The following is a 22,135-nucleotide window of genomic DNA, read 5'->3' as shown; positions in this document are numbered from 1 at the left end:
TAAGGTGGTTCATTACACCACAATTTTATTAAATGGCTGGTTAAAAACACTTCATATGATGTATGGTTTTACCGTCGAAAGAATACAAGCTCTGTTATCTTATATGATTTTTTTGTGTTTTTCAAGAATAAAGAAAAAGGTTTGTTTGGAAATAAGAAATCATATAATCAAAATGTGACCGTGATTTGATGTATGATACAACTATGAAAGGTGAAGTTAACGAACACTGATCAATCTCATAACTCCTATAAAGGTAAAGATAACTAACAGTGATCAATCTCATAACTCCTATAAAGGTAAAGATAACTAACAGTGATCAATTTCATAACTCCTATAAGCAATACAAAATAGAGAGTTGGGCAAACACGGACCTCTGGATACACCATAGGTGGGATCAGGTGCCTAGGAGGAGTAAGTATCCTCTGTCGACCGATCAAAGCCACCGTGAGCCCTATATCTTGATCAGGCAAACGGAGTAATCCGTAGTCATAATTAGTGTACCAAGAACGACCTAACAATCGGCATGAAACAAGTCAGACAGCAAATGACCCAATGATAGGTTGTATTGGCAAAATAGATCGTTAAATCGGCAATAGAATTTGCGAAATGCTGATTTTAAACGAGACTGTTGGAACCTCTACACCATGAACTTGTTTGTTAAGATGTATTAAGTTTTAAATATTAATAAAGGATCAGCCTGTCTACCTTGCTTACATCCAGTAGAAATAATGAACGTTTCGGACAAATAAATTGCAATTTCTTTCGTTTTTTTTTTACTATAAAAAATATCAAGATACATCTCAAAGTTCATCAAAAGTAGATAATGGACACGTATATCTTCTATGCATTGGAAACTATGATAATTCGTATTTTCACCAGTGTATATATTTGTAATGTATGTCTTAATTACTTATTCATAAGGTTGATAATATTTGAAAATGTTTCTTATACACTTCTTTGAATTCTATTTGATATTGTTATTGAAACGTACACACACATATATCCAAGGGGTTATAGGTATAACAAACAATATTAATCTGTTTTCCCCTAAACAAGATACCGATACAATATATGTGTGAGTACCATGAGTTGGGAGATATATATTAAAATTGTGAAAATATTGTTCAAAGCCCTTTTTGTGGCTAAATAGATCATCACATTCTGAACAGAAACACATTCTCCTAACAAGAAAATACTTCCTCGTCACACGACATCTAGCAAAAAACCTGATTTGATCCCTGCCCTTGTGATGTGGATGTAGAGGCGCTATACGCATTGAGTAATCAGAATCTCATAATGACATCATGAAAATGCATTGTTATTCAAAACAATGTGTTCAAACTATTGAATTTTCCTCATGAAATGGAGGACGTAAGATTTTGGAACTGTAGGAGTGAACGTATAAAAACATGTGTGGTTATTTAACCAGAATTATCATTGTATATATCAAATTACAGGTTGCACGTATTATCGTTACTAATTTTCCCGAGCTACGTGTGTGCGAGCAAGGTGTGTGCAAGCGTTACCTATCTAATGTCAACCAAGACAGATTAACCAATAATGACATGGCTTATTATTATTCACGTGATATTCTCCAATGCCATACCTGACCACTTTGTCATGCTCTGCTTCACCCTGGAATAGGACAGTTGGAATTGCACACATCGATATATGTAATCTATTCTAAAACAATGCTCTGGTAAGAATATTTCCATGCATGGTGTTTAAACGTCTATCTATGCCTCACTGTGCCGTTAATGTGCTATATCAATTATTTGTTATACTTGGATTTCAAACTTTTCTCCTTGTAATTGAATGAATTGATATATATCAATCTAACCACTGACCATATGTGCAAATGTACGTATGGTAAGACAAACAGAAATGTATCACACACCATGAAATAAATGTTGTACACAGGGATATATTTGCCCTCCTTTTATTTTCCCTCCCTCCGTCAGTGTGAAAATTTAAGACTGGGCGAAACAGTTCTCCCTAGCCTTTTATCTAAAATTTTATTTCAAATATCTAAGTATTGTAAAAGCAACCCATATGTCATCATCTTTAGCTCATCCGACAAATTTTCTCTCAAGCCTCACATATTACATTCCCAGTAACAAACATGATTAGGATATATTCATCAGTTAAATGCCCTTGATGTGTGTAAGCACCACCAGGGGAATTTCAAATAACGGTATAACACAGAACATTGGCTTCCGTTGAATGGCGTTAAGATGTTATCGGGAAAATATGAAAGTATTGCTCGAGTCAAATCGATTGAAATCCTTTCGACAATGTCAGCATCATCGGGTATTACGTGTGAAGGTTTTAACAGGTCGGGATTATGAAAATATAGAAAAGCTTATACCAGACTCGTATTGAAGCTTGTGTCAATTGGCTACATAAAAAACGTAAGGCATAGTGTCAAAAGAGAAGCTTCGGAGGACCATACTGAAAACAAAGGTTACTTGTGATCCAAGGTAATCGTGATGCCAACGGGTCAAAGGTCAAATGCACAAGAGTATGGCAATAGGAGCCGTATCACCTTAATAAAGAAAAATAGCTTTGTATAGCCTTATATTTCATAGGAAGTTTGTGTACATATATACCCATCATCAAATGAGTTTCATTTCTGTCATTAGAATCTTTTACAAAACCTGGAAGATGTCTCCAACATTTTATTTGATGCAGCAATTGTGAATGTATATTGTTCTCACATTTGGTAATAAAATCTGAAATAGTTAAATCAATTAGTCTTTTTGATTATGAAATTTTCAATATTTTCCATAATTACCCAACAAAAAGCTCAATGACATGAATAATTTGATTAATTACAAAATTTAATATTTGTCATCGTGTGTAGTAATCTCTTACATAATTCATTAGTATTGTAGATGAATTTAATGCTTTTGAAATCAATAAACTAATCAGAGATTGTCATAACATAACATTAGGAAAAAATCATTGGACACTAAGGAATCTGACTTCACTCAGAACCGTTTGTTCGACAGTACGGGTAGGCGGTGGCGGTAACACCGTAGTACATTCCTTCAGATTCTTTCTTAGCGTCATAACCCCAGAACACACACTTGTTGGGACTACATTTAGCCGCAAGGAATCTCTTATATGTACATTCACAGGCTCGGAGTTTACACTTGTCCGAAATTGACTCCACGTAATATTCTACAGCTTTCAAATGTCCACAAGCTTTGTGAAATGTGGCTTCTAAAAAGATATTTTAATGGAAGGAATTTATAAAATGATCGCTTACATATATTGTATCTATAATCTATTTAAAACTGAATGAAATTTCAATTGCAAACACTGGATTTATTTCCACTTACTTTTTAGACTATCGATGCTGACAGGTTTTTTCGGGTTATAGGTACATCCTGGTTGCCTTCTTCCACCATTGGCGTAAATATCCAAATGACCGCATGGTTTTCTCATTCCATAACCTTTACAAAATATAGATATGTCCGATTAAATGAAAAGAGATGATAACAGAACAGTGATCAATCTCATTACCCCTAGAAGGAATACAAAAGAAAGAGTTGGGCAAATACGGACCCCTGGACATACCAGAGGTGGGATCGGATCGGGTGCTTAGGAAGAGTAAGCATCCCCTGTCCACCGGTCATATCCACTGTGAGCCCTATGTCTTGATCAGATAAACAAAGTATTACAGAGTCAAAGTGAGTGCGCCAAGAACGACCTAACAATCGGTATAAAACACGTCAGAGAGCATATGACCCAATGATAGGTTGTACTGACAAACTATGTTATCGTAACAATCATAGAATTTGCGAAATGCTTATTTTAGATGAGACTGTATCCCCTGTAACATCAACTTGTTTATCATTAGCCTGTGTAAAGTTTAAAACTAATCATGCATGATCGAGCTCCTGTGTATCGAATCAGTTGAGAGATATAGACAGCGATAATGAAATATTCCTGAATAAATTTGGGAAGTTGACGACCTGTTTGTTCGAAAGTTGAGTTGTTAATTTGCCGTTAATATTCATTTTCAATAAAATATCTAGGGTTAACTTGATATTCTTGTGTTGAAAAATCCAAGTCTAGACTAGCTTTGGGTTCTTAGAATAACGTATTCAAAACTCTCAATGGAACAAAGTAAAGTTTTGTGAGAATATGATCTGGACTCAATTATCAAATCATGACGGCGTAAATATAAATACTATCACCATTCGGTCGAGCATCTGTGTGAATGATATCAACAAACTGGGCGCTGTTTTTATTTATCCCAAACTTAGAAGATTCAAACAAAGGACTCGCAGGATCCAGACCTGAAATGTAAATACATGCATACGTTGAAAAGGAACATTTAATCGCATTATATGATTTGTCAACGGATCGTTGGTCTAACGAAAACGACCATTCCGTATAAGGTATCCCATGATGTTCAAATATTAGTAGATACGTCGTAGTAAATACAATATCAGTTAGTAACAAAAAGCCCATGAAAAGAAAATCAAATTAAATGTTTCTGAAATTTACATGCAAAGTTCATGTTACAAGTTACTACATACACTGTAAATATTCGGTATATAGCTAATGAGCTACATTCGAATGTACGATATTCGAAATATTCTTTCGAACATCATGTAAAATGATTTATAGTACTTTTTAAACGAATTTTCTAAACTTGAAGAAGTTCCACAATAAAACTTTTCCTGTAGAAAATTCCAAGCTTTATCTTGAATGACCATAATAATCTTGAAAAGTATCGGTAATACGGCCAATCTTTCCCTTTGAAAGTTTCCCGGTCTCCGCAGCAGCGTGTGCTCCCAAGCCTTGACCGATGATATGAACCTTGTCCCACGGAATCTTGTTCTTTTTCAGAAATCTATAGACGTAAGCCCCGACAGTTTGAACGTTAGAGGCGGATTGAGCGTAGTTCACTCCCGCTCCCAAAGCCCAGTCAATCAGCAAAACATTGTGTTTCCTCTGAAAATGATTCATGTGCTGCACTATGATGAAGAGTGAGTATTCGAATGTGAATATTATGCAATGACACTTGATGAAAATCCGATAAATATAACCTCCACCACATTTGGTAACTTACCGTCCATGGTACTTTCAATATCAATATCTTACGAATATATGGAGGATTATCTATTCTCTTTCTATGATATAATTCAAGAACATTTTAAGAATAAAAAGTACACACGTTTGTGATGGGGTTAGTAATTGTTTCTATTTAACACCCTCTCAATATTGTTCGCTCATACTGTGACGTCTACAGATGTATATGAAGTACCACAATTGTTGATCTATGCATTGAGCGCATGCTGATTTAATGATTGCAAACTGAGTTTTACCAAGGACGCATTACGAAATGAGATGATAGTTCTTCTAAATCTTATGCAATTCGCAGTTTTATTGATTTTTACGTCTTATTTCGTTAAGGTTTACCCATTTACGCTTGATGCAATGCTTTTGCTGCGTTGTGGTATGACATCGCAATCGAAAGCGTTCCATTTCCTTGTTGGTCGTTTATCTTCCTCAAACCTCGGGGCATTAGCCAATCTTAATATAGATTACAAAACAGTTGCATTACAATATTTCTTGCTGTCTGTCTCAATCTTTCATTGTCTATCTCTTATTCACTCTCTCTGTTTGAAAACAAGTCTTGATTTGTGGTGGATTCAATAACAAGATATAATTTGATGCAAATATTTTTAGTCTTACTTTGGAACACATAAATATTATTCTTATGATTTCTTTTTTTGACCCATGAGGATCCGGGTGAGAATATCTTGTCAGTACCCCTTGCTTGTCGTAGGACATGGAGCGATCCTTCGGATGATACCGCAAAAACCGAGGCCCCGTGTCACAGCAGGAGTGGCACGATAAAGATCCCCTGCTTAAAGGCCCTAGGCGCCGAGCATATGCCTAGATATTGCAGCCCTTCACCGCCAATGGTGACGTCTCCATATGAGAGAAAAATTCTCGAGAGAGACGTTATATAATATATAATAATTTAATCACTCAATCAATTGTTGTGGTTTGACGTCACATCCGACAACTCTCCATTTCTTTAATGCTTGTGTATATCTGCCTCAAACATCGGTGCATTAACCAATCAAATTGTAGATTACAGAATAGTTGCATTAGAATATCTCGCATTATCTGTCTCTTATTCTCTCTCTCTCTCTATCTCTCTCTCTCTCTCTCTCTGAAAATAAGCCTTGATTTTTGGTGGATTCAATGATAAAAAAACCCCGATCTGAATGCAAATATTTTAGTCTTACTTTGGAAAACAGATTCTGATGAATTCTATAACACTATATATATATATATATATATATATATATATATATATATATATATATGTGTGTGTGTGTGTGTATGTGTGTGTGTGTGTGTGTGTGTGTGTATCATATACATGTCACATACAATATCAAATGGGATATGTTTCAAAATTTGCGGGCTAATATTAAATGCTATTCTATACGGAGTTTTCTTTTACATATTAGAAGGAGAATATAAATCGTCAACAAATAAGAAATTGCAGAATTTCTTGTCTCTTAATGATGTACACTTATGCGTGAGGGACTTTCAAACTAAAGATTGAAATGTAGCAAGTAAAGATTCATGTTTATAATCTTGTGTCGTTTGAATATAAATAAATATATATATATATATATATATATATATATATATATATATATATATATATATATGAATTATCAAAAAGGATAATTGAAATAAAAGGTGACAAAATACAAATACTAATACATGTACCTGTCTAAGAGTGACTGCAAGGGCTCGTATTTCGAGAAGTGACGTATCCACCAAGTAGCCATGGATAATTACGCCGGTCTTCTTGCTTCGATCAAAACTCTCGGGAAGGGCGGTGTTCTCTGATATTTTATCCACTCCTTCAATCCAAACGTTTTTCAGCTTCATTTTTTCGGGGCTCTCTGGTCGTTTATTGAAGCGTTTGCTCATACACATCTTGACGGCCAAGATTGCAAAGCATACATTGGTAGCTCTAACCACTGTAGCAAGGATATAATAAAGATAAATGTATGAAAGGTGAAGATAACGCACAGTGATCAATCTCATAAATCCCATAAACATATATATGCATATTAGATTATAAGATAAATGAATATACCCACTGTATAGTAGGAAATTAACTCGTGGAATTAATTTTTGCTATATTCGCTGAAACGAAATTTCTGCGAATTTAACATTCGGTGAATTAATATATCACATTGATAAGAAATAAATTGAAATTTGCTTTTATCTGTTCATGAAAATATAACACATACGCAATTCCGTATTAATGACATAGTTATCATTATGCAATTGTAGAGATTGATTACTAAAACGTTGATGAGTGTTTTTATTGATTTTAATTGGTAAATACACTTCTATAGGATAAGCGTGTAACAACAGAGCGCTATGTCCAGTCGACGCGTGAACACGCATTGCTAAATATCACTCGTGCGTATTACTCAGACGTATTACCTGTAATGACATCAACACTGATTAAAAATAAAAGAACATTTTCTTTATTCATATAAAATCCTGATGTGTACATTTCAATTTTTGGGCCGTTCCTATATGTCTAACAGTCTAATCCAATCCAGCAGCGATAAAAGATCATTTGATCATTTCGGTTTGCATCGACAGTTTTTGAACTTGAAATTAAGTTTACCATGTTTTAACCAGTTCAACATTTTGACTATTTACAATTGATTTTAGATTCGTTGGGAATATTTAACGCTGTAGTAAATACTACTCGGTTTACTTAAAACATACTTGTACGAGAACACTTACCAAAGGGCTCTTAATAAATAGCACATATCACGAGACTGACGATTTCAATTGATTAAGATTCCCGTGAACTTTATTTTCTACCACGTTTACTCAAAGCACACGTGTGCGCGAACATGTAACAAAAGGCTTTATATTTTTAAATTGCGATTTAGTGTTGTAATTTGTTCAATGTATTTAGAGCGAGATTAATATAAGCCTTTTGGCTTGTTTCTCAATCTATTTCATGTATAAGACATTGTTTGTAAACATTATCGAATTATTTACGAATAAATATTGTTTAACTAATGTATTCAATTGCAATCGGGATCAGTAATACGTACAATTGAATCGGGTTCATGATATTAAGATTTGTTTTTCCGCGAATTAAACCGATCGCGATTTGTTGCTAAATAAAAACAAAATACGATTTTTTCCGACCGCGATATTAACCTACTATACAGTATATAGAAAGGTATATGTAATTAATCCTATCTTTTATCATGTGAATAAAATTTCTAGAGAATGAAATATAAAATTTTCATTCACGTTCTACACTATTGGAAATAAACAAAGCTGCAATGTTGCCTTGGATAATAAGCAATATTTTAACATAAAATGTTTTATATGCAAGTCATTTTCATTTTATATGTCATTATCAAAAATCTGGTAATTACAAATTGTAACTGTTATTCGCATTTGTAATCATGTTAATTCGGGCTCGATGTAGAGTGAACTTGGGATTCACTATAATTCATAACCAATGCTAGCTAGTTTATTCTACATGTGGGTCGGACATTGTATTTTGATTCCAAGATGTCATCTGTAAAATGCAAAATACCTTCATCAGTGTTGAAGCCCAATGATGAACCGCCTTTAATTCCACCTGAAAAATAATCTTATTTCATTTAACACCATATTGTGATATCTTATACGTGCAGAGAAAGCCAACATGATAACTAGTTGAAGCAATAATCATATCTGAAACAAATTAACATTTAGATTATCTGCCATTATAACAAGAATACATTTGTCACTCAACGGCACAAAATATTTTGATATCATGTACTATCAGCTGTAAAAAAAATTCAACCAAAAATATGATAACTTACATATTACACTTTATTAAATAACATGCAATTTTCTTTATAAAAATGTATCTGACCATCGACAACCAACATTTAGCATATCTTTGATTGTTTGACTCAAAGATCTCGTTCAAAGAGGGATATTTCTTTTATAAATATGGTACTAAAAAGTCATCAAAGTGCGAATTTTTTATTTCATCAATATCTACAACTACGAATAATTACAAAACGAAACGGTTGTTGTTGTTGTGTTAGGTCTAGTTTTTTTTAACCATACGGTATCGAATTATGCTAATGAAAAATTGCTTGTGATTTAGCAATGAAAAGTGAAGATAACGAACAATGATCAATCTCATAACTCCTATATGCAATACAAAATAGAGAGTTGGGCAAACACAGACCCCTGGATATACCAGAGATGGGATCAGGTACCTAGAAGGAGTAAGCATCTGTTTTACTAATAAAACAGTAAGCAATCGTAGATTATAAATTTGCAGTGTAACATACAAACACTGAAAGATTGAATTACATGTATGAACATTATAGAGTAAGGCCAACAATTTTGAGTAACAAAAATCTTCAAAAACTTCCTCATTGCTGAATACAATGATAATATATTTACATGTTTTGTCGAGAAGCTTATACTGTTTCATGATTTACAAATCTTAACATTTTTGTCCTCAAATGACCGTTCAAACTAGATAAAAATATTTTTTCGAATGCAGAAAACATTCAAGGTAAATTTCAAAACATAAACATAACTTCATAAGGAATAAATACCTAGATTGTTTTGTAGCACCCCGAACAAAACAAAACAAAATAAGTTGTAGTGTGTGCTAATATACAGTATAGCCTATCAAATGATCCCGCTGTTTTTATGCCCAATAATAAAAAGAAACTAGATACGATATTTACTCATTAAATATAGAAACTGGAAAGCGAAAGGTTTACATTAAAAAAACCACTTTGATTTTAAAATAAGTGTACATGTAGATACTAATAAAACTTACGTTTTCCAATTCCTGTGCATACTAAAAAAAAACTTAAGAGATTTGATATATTTCAATTTTCACATACACAAAAGTCAGAATTGCAAAAATATAAAAGTAAATTATATAAAATTTACTACTTTATTAAATCATTCAAAATGCAGAAAACGATCTTTGCACGGCCATCTTTGTTCACAGCGAGAACGTGATCAGAGGCAAAGATTTTAATTGGACGTCCAAAAATAATAACCAATCATACAAATTAAAAAATTCCCACCTTGATTTATTTTATTGATCTAATCAAAGGTTATACATGTATTATCTCTAAGGCACGTGGAGGTGAATGACTTAGTTTGTTGAATCTAAGTCAATAAGAGGGCTTGTATTTATTCAGTTAAGAATTTATATTTATTGACCCTATATACTAGTATTTCATAAGAAAGAGTGATTAAGTTAGAACCAGTTCAAAAGTTTTGTTGTTCACTCGTATGGAAAAGTGAACAATTGTGGGTAAACTGCCACATTTTGACTCAATACATAACGCTCAAGACCATGACAGGTACATGTAGGATTCTTAATCGAGTCAACTCCTAATATAACACAAAGTTTCTATCCGAAATACCCGTCACGTTCACGTTTAATGCCGCGCGCATGGCGAAGAAACAGCTACAACCTATGTTAGATACATGTCTATTAAGTTTTGAATTATCGCCTTATCATAACAGTACAATTACATGCATTTTGATTATAAAATGATATACATGTACAAAATAAAAGTATCTGAATGAAAAAGAAATAGAAAGCTCAACTATATGTATGTAATTATATTTTACCCATTCCCCTGAAGCAGTGGTGCACGATGGTCGCCTTCTGTCCCATATTGTTTCCCGATTACTCCGTGCTCAACAGCGCATCCCTTTTTATACTAATAAGCTATTGATTCAATAAGGTCCAAACATTCACTGATAAATATCTGTTCTCAAATTTTTCGGTTGGCAAGTTTTTAAAACTATAAAAACAAATAAAAGGTTAGATGAACGATAAGTAGTTCGGTTAATAAAGGAAGGAATGAGAAATTTGCATAGTGAATTAGATACAAGTATATTTCTGGAGTGACGAAACCACACCAATGTAAGGTGAATATAACGAGCAATGTGTGACATGGAGAACAAAGAAAATGCAGTCTTGCAGATGTACATGCAGTGATGTATAAAACTGTTTTTATTTACTGATGAGGTTGAAAAAGCGATTCACATTTGGATCCTTCCGAAAGAAACTGTCGCTGTCCTTTATGTTGCTTGTCTGATTTCAGTTTTAATGTTGCTCACTCTTTGCGTTTAAAGTTTGAAATCGGTTGTAAGCGTGAACTGTTTTAAATGCACATATACAGCGACTACCATCGAACAGTAGCGTAACTTCGTTTGGTTCGAGTAAGCACGTGCCTACACATTTTTTTCTTCCATTTATCAAAACACATTTTTGTCCATATATGTTTGCAGAACATAAGATGTTCATATATATTTCTAGTTTTTAAAATCGGATATAAAATTATCATTCGTCGGACCTTTTCTTTTCATGATATATTCTACGTAATGGTTATATATATTTTCTAAACTCTGGTGATCACAATGACTCGCTCTCGAACTTAATTAACAGTTTAAACTTTTTCAAAAGTTGTACAATATCTAATGTATATTGCAATCAGTTTGATGCTCAGAGTAGTGCAAATAAGTCCCAATATTTCAAATGTTTCTCCGGGGTGACCCCGACCCCCCTCAGCGGGAAGGAGCAACCCCCTCATGCACCTACCCCCTCGGCACTTCGAGCCTGGGTGAAACCTTCAGTTTCATCTGTAGGGCCTACACATTGAAATAGTCCTAGCTACGCCCCCTGCGAATGTTATTTCAGGGTGGTGAACATGCCAATTTCAATCATGCAGAGGTAGACGAGTGATATCAAACGTTGATAGTTTTGTTTAGTCAAAAGTAATACTAAACTGGGACGGGCGGTATATGAATATAACATACTTCAAATAATGATTACTCAGAGGATAATGAAATTATGACCATTTTGCGTAATCTATGTAGGAACTGCACAAATGTAACAGTTCAGTAGGCTATCGAACTTTACATGCATGAATACTACATATATTTGCTAATTTCGTTTCGACGTTGACTTTGCATAAGGTAAATTATTTAAATGATCTTGTTTTAGCAATAATGTTGACTGGGGAACAAAATGAGATGGTTGATATATTGAAAATTACTTTAAAGTGAAAACTTTCAAAGGATGATTATTACCGTATTATTCCAGGCTGAACATCTTTGAAATATTGTATATATATATATTGGGAATAATAATTATTCTGGGGCTTTTTAGATCCACTTTTGATCTAAACATATCATCAAAACTAGTCTACCTGACACCCAGGTATGTTGGTCCATCCCCCATCTCCGCTAGTCAAGGGTTCACCATTCGCTCTTCGTCTTGCCAGTGGAGCAGATCGTTAACCCTTGGCTAGCAAAGATTGGTAAATTCATGAGTATGTGATGAAATTAATGTCCGCATTTTTCTATGAATAACTTGTATTAGCAAGCTTTTCATAGCTTCAATTTAGAGTCCAAGGGATCAAAACATACATAGTCTTGTTACGAAACTAGTACTGCTGACAAAATTCATTGAAATTATTCACATCAATGTACAATATGTTGCATATGAGAGTAAATACGGCTATTTACTCTGTTATCAAGTTATAGAACAACATGTTTGGGATTCGTAGTATGTAATCGATATAATGCATGCAATCGATAAAATACAATATATGAAAGGTATTGAGAGAAAAGCATTGGTGCAAACATTATTCATATACGATTTGTTCTCGCATCAAAGAAATGATGAAATATGCATGTTTATGTATTGCATCTTCACTTTTGCATTTTAATTTTCAAAAAGTTACACAGACAGAAATAAGCCATTCCCAGCAAAAAAGACCCTTATCTTATAAAACAGCGTTTAAAAAAACAAAGATAAAACAACAACAATGTCACAAAAATGTTTGGGATGCTATATTTTAGGATATATGTTCCTGTATGTCCTTTTCACATCCAGTAATGAGAGTTCCAGGGAGAACCGGGTTAGAATAGGTCCTCAGTACTCCGTGCTTGTCGTAATGGACGACTGAATGGGGTGGTCCTTCGGATGAGACCGCAAAATCCGAGGTCCCGTGTCACAGTAGGTATGACATGATAAAAATCCCCCTGCTCAAATGCTATAGGCGCCGAGCATAGGCCTAAATTTTGCAGCCCTTCACCGGCGATGATGACGTCTGCATACGAGCGAAAAATTCACGAGAGGGACGTTCAACAATATACGAGGTCCCCGTTCAATTAATCAATCAATTCATCAATGAAATATCTGTTGGGTATCTTTCATGTAGAATATGTCCTCCGTCACCGTGAAATAGTGACTCGTAATTCGGCCGAGGTGTAAAAGATAGACAGTGCATGCTCCTTCGCCAAATATTTGGCATTTAGAAGTGCAAGTGAGAATCGCGGGTCTTTCTGAAAAAAATCTTATCAACCAAGGTTCTTTGTCGGGCAAGGGCACGACGAAGAAGAAAGTCATAATGGACACCGTTCTGTCAGATAACAATTGACACAAAACTGTACCCGAGTTTCACTATCTATTACTTAATGTTCTATAATTCATTTCTTTTATGGCCCCAGCAGCGCCCACTTTGTGAATATCATCTACGTCGATACACGTTTGCTGAGAACACGAATACATTGTCGACGACTATCTGTTTTACTAATAAATACTACATTATCTCAGAGAGTGCAAACAGACACAAGCAATACGTGTTTATATATTTTATTTGGCGATAAAGGGCACTGCTGATTAAAGTATCAAAAGCAAACAAATCAATTTCAAATTGTGGGCTCTCTCACACAAATGGCAAGCCCCAAAAACATCATATCAAAGTCAACATCAATTAGGGATGACCTTGACCCTGGGAGATGCAGAGGTCAAGGTCGAATTAAAAACCATATTCAATATATGACCTTGACCCTGAGAGATGCAGAGGTCAAGGTCGAGATTCAAACACATCAAACATGGCCGTAAGTCTGGGAGGAGCAGAAATCAAGGCCGACTTTTCAAATCAAATGTCATATTTTTCACATGTACATAATAAGCCGCTCGTTGGGCTAAAAGACTCAACTACAAGAGCTTTGCAACAAAGCCCTTTCAGTTGGGTCTCTGCCACCGATCGGGTGGGGGTAAGAGCGGCAGCCGTGCCCTGTCAGGTTACATGTTGGAAAACTTATAGTGAAGGGTAAACTTGGGCCTTGAATTTCATGATAGATTCCAGCCCACCTTGCAAGGTATTCAAGAATATTTTATTGCCCAATTGTGATAAATGTACCCCATCGGATTGAAAAAAAATTGAATGATGGAACCCCCAAACTCGAACACTCTATGGCCCCTATTCTAAAGGAATGAGATTTATGGGCTTTTGTATCCAATTTGAGAGTTGATATTGCCTTTTTCAAGACAGATGTAAATTGATACCTAGTAACAGGGGAACCACAAAAATGACAAAAAAGTGGACCTTTATGATTTGACCTCATCATCAAGAACTTTGTGAGAATTTTGTAAGGGCATGCAATATCACCCGTGCTTTGGATTGGTAAAGTTGTTCCCCTGCCAGCTTGGTCAGTTTTGGAAAATTTTTCTTCGAGCTGCAAACATGAATCCATATGATCAATATGTAGATTTTCCCTCAGTAAGACCCTTTGATTGTTTTGTGTGATACAACTACTTCACTAACTCTCAAGAACCCATGAAAGGCAGTAATGAAGGCAGCAGAAAACAATAGTGTTTCATAGTTGTTTGTGCATACACTTGGCAGTATTGCTATTATATCTTGCAAAAGTTGCTTTGTAATTGGCAATCTGCAATCCTGCGTGATCTTGGTAGCTTTGCAATTTTACAAAGTGGGATAAACCTGCTAGGTAGGAACGCACCGTTGCATAGGTAAGACACTTAAGTGACAAGTATGCTACAAACTGAACTACATGAATCGAGAGAGGGTGGTCATGGGGAATTATGACCATGTTGACTACAGAAACTAGGATAAGTCTGGAGACCAGTTTGGTACGCCTTGTGCGTATTTCCAGAGAGGGCTGCAGGAAGAAGTTTGTCTACTTCAAGGGTTTTTACCACGATTTTTATTGTTTGTAAATTTATATGAAAATGAACATATCAATGTATAACTTATAGGACGCCTACCTCAAAATCAAGACTAGCTTCACCCCTTCATATTTCTACAGGAAGTTGGGTATATGAATAGCTTTTAATTGCAGTGTTTGCAAAAAAATTCATTGACAAGTTTTTGAGCAGTGCTTCATTTAGTATCTGGACTACCCTGTTTTTGAGAACCAATTTCCATCCCAAATCCTTAAATTTTCCCAATTTCTTATTATATGGTTATGTTTAAGCATTTTATTATTATATATTTTATATTTTACATATATTCTAAAAATTATTGAAAAAGATATAGATAAAAATTCCATCAAATTATTTTGTTGAATGGAAAATCGGAATAATCTTGTAAAATTCACAATTTTCAAAAAGGGGGGTAATTCAAAGCTTATTATCTCCCTTGCATACCTAGAAAGTGGCCATGAAATTTATACACATTGTACAGGACATCCTGGTGGTGCTTCATGAAAAAAAGAAAAAGAAAAAATATTCATTGACGAGTTATTTTTGGCCACATCGTCCCGCATGTCCTTAATAGGTCATTCAAGAAACATGACGCAATACACAATGCGAAATATCAATTACATCTAAATACGTATCAACAACGTATTTTTGCCTTATACAGCTAGAAAATCGTAAATATTTGTATAAACACCCATCTACATAGCATACATCGGCGGGTTTAACACTTAACACATCCAAAAGACGTATCAAAATGTCACATCGATTTTACAATACGCATATTGCACAATAACCCTCCCCCTCCTCCTGCCTTGCGCAACTATTAGATGGACTTTCCTTGACATTCATAAGCATCACACATAACTCTATGACTTCTTGATTCAATGTCCTTATTGTAAATTAACCCAATTAAGAGATATCGTATTTCTGCGCAGAGTTTAGAAAATTTATTTTATTTTTAATTTTATGTCCTAAAGAGAAATTCAGATAATTCATGGTAAATGCCTGTCAAGGTCGCTCATATGAACATCAAAATGTCTCCTTAAGGTAGCTCCATCCTCATGTGACTTATCGATATTAATGGTTAAAAGTGGAAAAACTTTATTAATTTCCACTCAGTATAGTATAATTCAATTAATAACCAAAGAAAATGTATATGTCACCACCTTTTTAAAGATGTCAGACATACAAAAACAGAAGTATACATTAACATCAGAAAATCACACATTTTCGTTAAACAGAATAATAAAAATAGATAAAAACTTGTTGAAATGACAAAATTTAAATATCAACAGTTTTAAAACACTGCTAATTCATAAATATGTATAGATTAATTGTGGATATTGGGGAAACCAATGTATGATAGATATCCAGCAAAGGAAATTCCAGCATAGGAGTTATTGCCCTTGACAACATTTTTTTAATCATAAATAATTTATTATCTATGGAAAATATAAACTTTTTCAGTATTATTAGTTTACCACATATTTTATTATATCCAGTGAATAACATTCCTTGGAAAGATATATTTCTATCATATGCAAAATTTAATTTATTAAGATTTTTGCAAAAACCTATGACATCACATGAGGATCGATCAACCTTAACACAGAATATTTCAAATTATTCGGTTTAAGGGCCCAACACGCGAAGTAATATTTCTGGCACGATTTACGACAGTCCCTCCGTAGCAGGATATCAGGCTCTGACGGCGTAGGCCATAATATTCTTTTGCCGTCTTCTAAAACGTTGACCAAAAATTTGTGTTCTGTCCGGCATATTAAGGTTGATTGATCCTCGTGTGATGTCATAGGTTTTTGCAAAAATCTTAATAAATCAAACTTTGCACATGATAGAAACATATCTTTCTGAGGAATATTATTCACTGGATATGATAAAAAATCTGGTAAACTATTAATACTGAAAAAGTTTATATTTTCCATAGATAATCGATTATTTATGTTCAAAATAATGTTGTCAAGGGCAATAACTCCTATGCTGGAATTTCCTCTACTGAATGTCTATTATACATTGGTTTCCCTAATATCCACAATTAATCTATACATATTTATGAATTAGCAGTTTTTTTAAAACTGTTGATATTTAAATTTTGTCATTTCAATAAGTTTTTATCTGTTTTTATTATTCTGTTTAACGAAAATGTGTGATTTTCTGATGATGATGTATACTTCTGTTTTTGTATGTCTGACATCTTTAAAAAGGTGGTAACATACACATTTTCTTTGGTTATTAACTGAATTAAACTATATTGAGTGGAAATTAATAAAGTGTTTCCACTTTTAACCATTAATATTGATAAGTCACATGAGGATGGAGCTACCTTAAGTTTGTCACTAGATATTCTTACCGTTTTGAGCATTTTGAACACTTGCAATTCAACGTCACTATACTTAGCGCCCTTGATATTTGGCCTACATCTTCTTCAGAACCAAAATTTAGGAAATGTTTTAGCTAAAAAAAAAATTGTAATGAACAGTTACATGGATGATTTCTGTATGATTTGTGTACACGTTCTAAAACGTCATATTATCCAGTCAGACTTTAGTCTTATTTATTTGTTTTAACTAGTATTTAGTCTTCTTAATGTGTTACCCCTGCTTTGAAGAAAAGCTAAATACGCAGAACCCCCGACAGATTAGGGTGGCATTATCTGAAACACTAATCACCCGTGAGTATCAATTGCTTTAATCTGTTAAGCGTAATTAATGGGCTCTTCTAGGATACCAAATTGACCAGATGCAGATTCCATTATAGTACCGAAAATTGAATATTTTCACAAAACCAAAGATCTCACTCATATGAAATAATTAGCAATTTTAAAAAATGTATAAATAAATTTAGGATTAATAAGTGATTGAAATAGCAAATTTCATCATTCTTCTTTCTAATGAAACCATTTTTGCGGAAATATCTTGATTTTATACAAAGTTAATTCAATTTATAAAGTACCACACGCGCCTCATATTTCACTGATGAAACAGGCAGAAATCACGATAGTCCCCAGGGGAAGTAAATCACCAATTACGTCAGTTATCTTGCTCCGATCGCTATGTGCATGGGGTATACTATTAATGAATGAAACGGGCACCTGCTGCATGCTGTGCAAATTTGACATTTTTTGATGAAGATTTAGTTGTCTTGAAGTCGCCGCGGGTTTGGCATCCACAGGAATTTCTGTGTAGCATACACTTTTTATATATATGCACAGTTCTTTGATTTCATATGCAACGATATATCCCCCCCCCTCACTTGAAGTTTTGAGTATTGACACCATTTACGAAATGACTACACGGTCTCTCAGACTATCCCTACCCCCCTCGCCTGATTAAAATTGTAAGAAAATGAAAAAGTCTAAAAAATGCCAGTTAATAATTGTCAAAAATGCTGAAATACGGCGGCTTTATTTAAAAAAAAAAAATGAAAATTGCAACAATAAAATGAATGAGAGCCCCCCCCCCCCCTATATTTTTTAAAAGTAATTAGAGGGACGATTATAAGGTAGAGGTTACGACTGTTGGTCCCATCTCCCCCCCCCTCTCTCTCTCCCTCTTAAACACACACTATACGATTTAAGAAGTCTATAGTTTTTCGTCAGATTGGTAATTTTAAAATCCGGTTGCCCCCCCCCCCCCTTTGAAAAATAAAATTATAAATTAAATCGATATCGGTAAATCGACTGTTTCCTTCGACACATTGTAGGTCAATGCATCAATTTAATTAAAAGCAAATCTTTTCTACATTCTCCAGTGTAACGGTTAGAGAAGAGCTGATTTTAATTAGATCAGCATTGGCTAATCATGCGCGGATTTAGAGGGGGGGGGGGTCGAAGGGGGAGGGGGTCCGGGCCCCCCTGGAATTTGCAAAGATAAAAAAATTACAATATAACGATTTATAAGAAAAATGAGTTATATCACGGGTTCGATTTTGTGAAAAGGTTCGACCCCCCCCCCCTCCCTGGAAAAAATTTCTGGATCCGTGCCTGCTAATGCATGTTACACTCTACATATACAGACCTCTAATGCTTTAAAAATATTATGATCTACAAGGGAATTTGCAAACGAAATGTGTCATTCAGATATTTACCAAAAGTTGAAAACGTTCTATCTCTTCTGTGAGCAGGATCTACGTCCGAGTGGTCAAATTCGATGTAGTATTAGGCTAATATAAATGTTTACTGAGGGAATTTCTTTAAGATTTGGCTCAGCAGCAGGTTCAAATATGTATGGCGGAATCTTAAATGCTAAAGGGATGTCATCGATGTCGGAACATTAACTATCCATTCTCACCGTGTCCAACCGTTACTTAGGGGGAGTCGGAAAAAAGTACGATTGAGTCGCTTTTAACGCCAGAGGGAGTCGATTTTCTTCGCTTCGAAATTCGCCGAAAGTTAGGTCACGGCTTTTTGTTGCATTTATAACTAGTATTTGCACAAATGCTATATTGCACGGAACAATACGATAAATAAGCTACATTTACATCGGAAGTTTGCTAGACTTAACCATCTGGTATGCTCAAACACCTCGGATCTATTTGCAGAATTCAGAACTTTTGCAACATTGATGACAAAAAATATGCATTAATTAAGAAATAAGATATCATTTTTGAATGTTGTTGGGATATGACATGAAGTTGGTTACGTGATCAAATCCTATAACACCAGAAGGGCGTTATAGTAGATTTGATCACGTACCAACTTCATGTCATATCCCAATAACATTCAAAAATGATATTTCATTTCTTGTATTTATATTTTCTGTTTTGATTTGTGTTCTTACCGAGCTTCCATGATTATGTAGCAGGCGACGAAAATAACGATCGTAGAACACAAAATATAGTTCGTAAGAGTTTTATCGAATAAAAAATTAGGAACAATATCAAAGAGAATATATGATATATATATTTAATTGAAAATGTTAAAAAAAGACGAAACATGTGTAAAAATAAAGGTAATTTAGAGCGTAAAGTTAACTGAAATGACAAGAAGAGCGGAGTAAACTCTATCCGTGGTGTGATTTGGTCGCGATCAGCGATGGAGAAACTGGCGTCGGTCTAGCTTACTATGTTGAAAACGCAATTGTTGATCACAGATTTCGACAGAAATTCAAAGGATCTGAGAGAATTGATGGTGGATATGATGGGTCAAGTTAACGTTAAGCTCTTAGTCAGGTTTTTGGAAAGAAACAACGGTATGTTCATCATTAGGACTCGCGGTTGTAGCCATGCAGGAGACGATTCAAGACAGTAGGACAGATTTAGACCAAGTGCAGGTAGGTCTTTTATTTACCTTCAGTGTGTGTAAAATAAAATAAAAATGAACTGACGGAGTTTTTGTTCATTTGAGAGATTTCTGTTGTAGGATTTTAATGAAGACTCGCACTGGTACAGATGTACCCTGACATGAACATGTAAAATTTTCGAGCCTCGAAACCAGCCTCGCTTATAATCATGCCGAGTCATAGCCGTGATGGAAGTTGCCAGGAAACAACAGGTTAAATTATCATCATGAAGTAAATACATGTAGGCTTACAACTCTGCCTACATGTTTTCGCTTCCAATATCATAGAACTTTATTTTATAAATTCGCCATGCAGAAGTTGCAGACGGTATTTAAAACTGTATAAAATGAAACAACAGAACGATATATGTTTAATGTTTCTCTTATAAATTGATGAAATTTTTGTTTTTTACAAAATAAACTGTATAAATATCCCGCTGCGTTTATTTCTGTTATGATGTCATTGCAGTGGCGGATCCAGGGTTTACGAAAGGGTGTGTGTGAAAGTCAAGTATTAGCCAAAATGCTTAGCCATTTTGGGTGCCAATCTGGAATTTTACTAATCTGGAATTTTACTCACACTATTTCTATTATTTAAATTTGTGGCGAGAGAGAGAGAGAGAGAGAGAGAGAGAGAGAGAGAGAGAGAGAGAGAGGGGGGTCTAAATCCCCCACTGCATTGCATAAGCAAGAAGTCAGGTGAAAATACAGGAACTGACTTTTGAAGCGGTGATTGTATTCATACGCAAGAACAAACTGATCACATGACCAAATTCATGTCACACGAAATTGAACATCAATTTCATTAGTACTGTCATATAAGGAAGTGCATTGGCAAATGTAAATATTGAATATTTAAGCAGTGTGACTAGATAGTAGGTGTATGGCATATCAAACGTTGCAATATTTGATCTTTTCCATTTGTATTGTATAATTTTCCATTTATATTCTATATTTTCCATTTGCATTGTATAATTTTTCATTTGCATTGTATAATTTCCAATTGTATTGTATAATTTTCCATTTGTATTCTATATTTTCCATTTGTATTGTATAATTTTCCATTTGTATTCGATATTTTCCATTTGTATTGTATAATTTTTCATTTAGATTGTATCCCGGGAATGTTTATTTTGATTTGTTACGAAGGATTTCATTAGTTAACGTCACTGATGTACCACATCTGTAGACGTGCTTAGCACACAGGGCCGTAGCAATGACGGTTCTTTATCGTGCCAACGCCTGTGCAGCGATACGGAATATCTGTTTTTAAGGTCATTACGGAAAGACCCGTGATTCTCACTTTTAAATGCCGAGTGTTTGGCAAAGGAGCAATCACTGTCTTTGTTTATGTCTTAGGTTTGATGCGGCAATGACAGTAACGGTTCTCGAACTCACGACCTCTCGCCCACAAACCAAGCGATATATTACTGAGCTACCGCGATCAGGTCCATGTAGGACTAGTTATTTTTGAAAATACGTAGCTAGCTCTAGTAATGACGAATCCCCCACCCCCTGATCTTTTTTTTTTTTTAAAAATAGAACTCTCCAGAAAAGCATGCACATTTTTATTTAGTCAGAATTCAGTAGATTCGGGGGACTTAATTCGGCCCTTGGGTCCCCACCAATCAGTCAATTGTTAACATCGAGTTTGGCTTGTTACAACTATTCAATGGATTCAATGGAGTTATCGTTTATCGAATTTGGTAATGCGCGAGATGTTGAAGAGGTAAAGTTCAGGAGCCACGTTT

The 22,135-nt window shown here is 34.6% G+C and overlaps 1 protein-coding gene across 1 annotated transcript; it reads right to left on the bottom strand.

Annotated features, from left to right (window-relative positions):
* Positions 1-2,886: 2,886 nt before the first annotated feature.
* On the bottom strand, positions 2,887-10,782 carry LOC125673374 (pancreatic triacylglycerol lipase-like). The gene is made up of 8 exons (XM_056160733.1): positions 10,699-10,782; positions 9,887-9,907; positions 8,630-8,674; positions 6,769-7,025; positions 4,750-4,968; positions 4,206-4,308; positions 3,345-3,458; positions 2,887-3,225 (listed from the first exon to the last, which is right to left on the bottom strand). Exons 1-8 carry the CDS (start codon positions 10,742-10,744, stop codon positions 2,987-2,989), a joined length of 1,044 nt encoding a protein of 347 aa, XP_056016708.1. The 5' UTR covers positions 10,745-10,782; the 3' UTR covers positions 2,887-2,986.
* Between the last annotated feature and the right edge of the window lie 11,353 nt (positions 10,783-22,135).

This window comes from Ostrea edulis, chromosome 3 (genome assembly GCF_947568905.1).
Source record: "Ostrea edulis chromosome 3, xbOstEdul1.1, whole genome shotgun sequence".
Classification (NCBI taxonomy): domain Eukaryota; kingdom Metazoa; phylum Mollusca; class Bivalvia; order Ostreida; family Ostreidae; genus Ostrea; species Ostrea edulis.
The sequence above is the reverse complement of the archived record's forward strand: the minus strand, read 5'-3'. Positions and strand labels throughout refer to the sequence as shown.

Coding starts and splice junctions, on each gene's coding strand:
- LOC125673374 (XM_056160733.1), bottom strand. CDS start 10,744: ATGGGACAGAAGGCGACCATCGTGCACCACTGCTTCAGGGGAATGG. Junction 8,675..9,886: donor ATGCACAGGAATTGGAAAAC/GTAAGTTTTATT, acceptor ATTATTTTTCAG/GTGGAATTAAAGGCGGTTCA. Junction 3,459..4,205: donor CACAGATGCTCGACCGAATG/GTGATAGTATTT, acceptor TATTTTGTAAAG/GTTATGGAATGAGAAAACCA.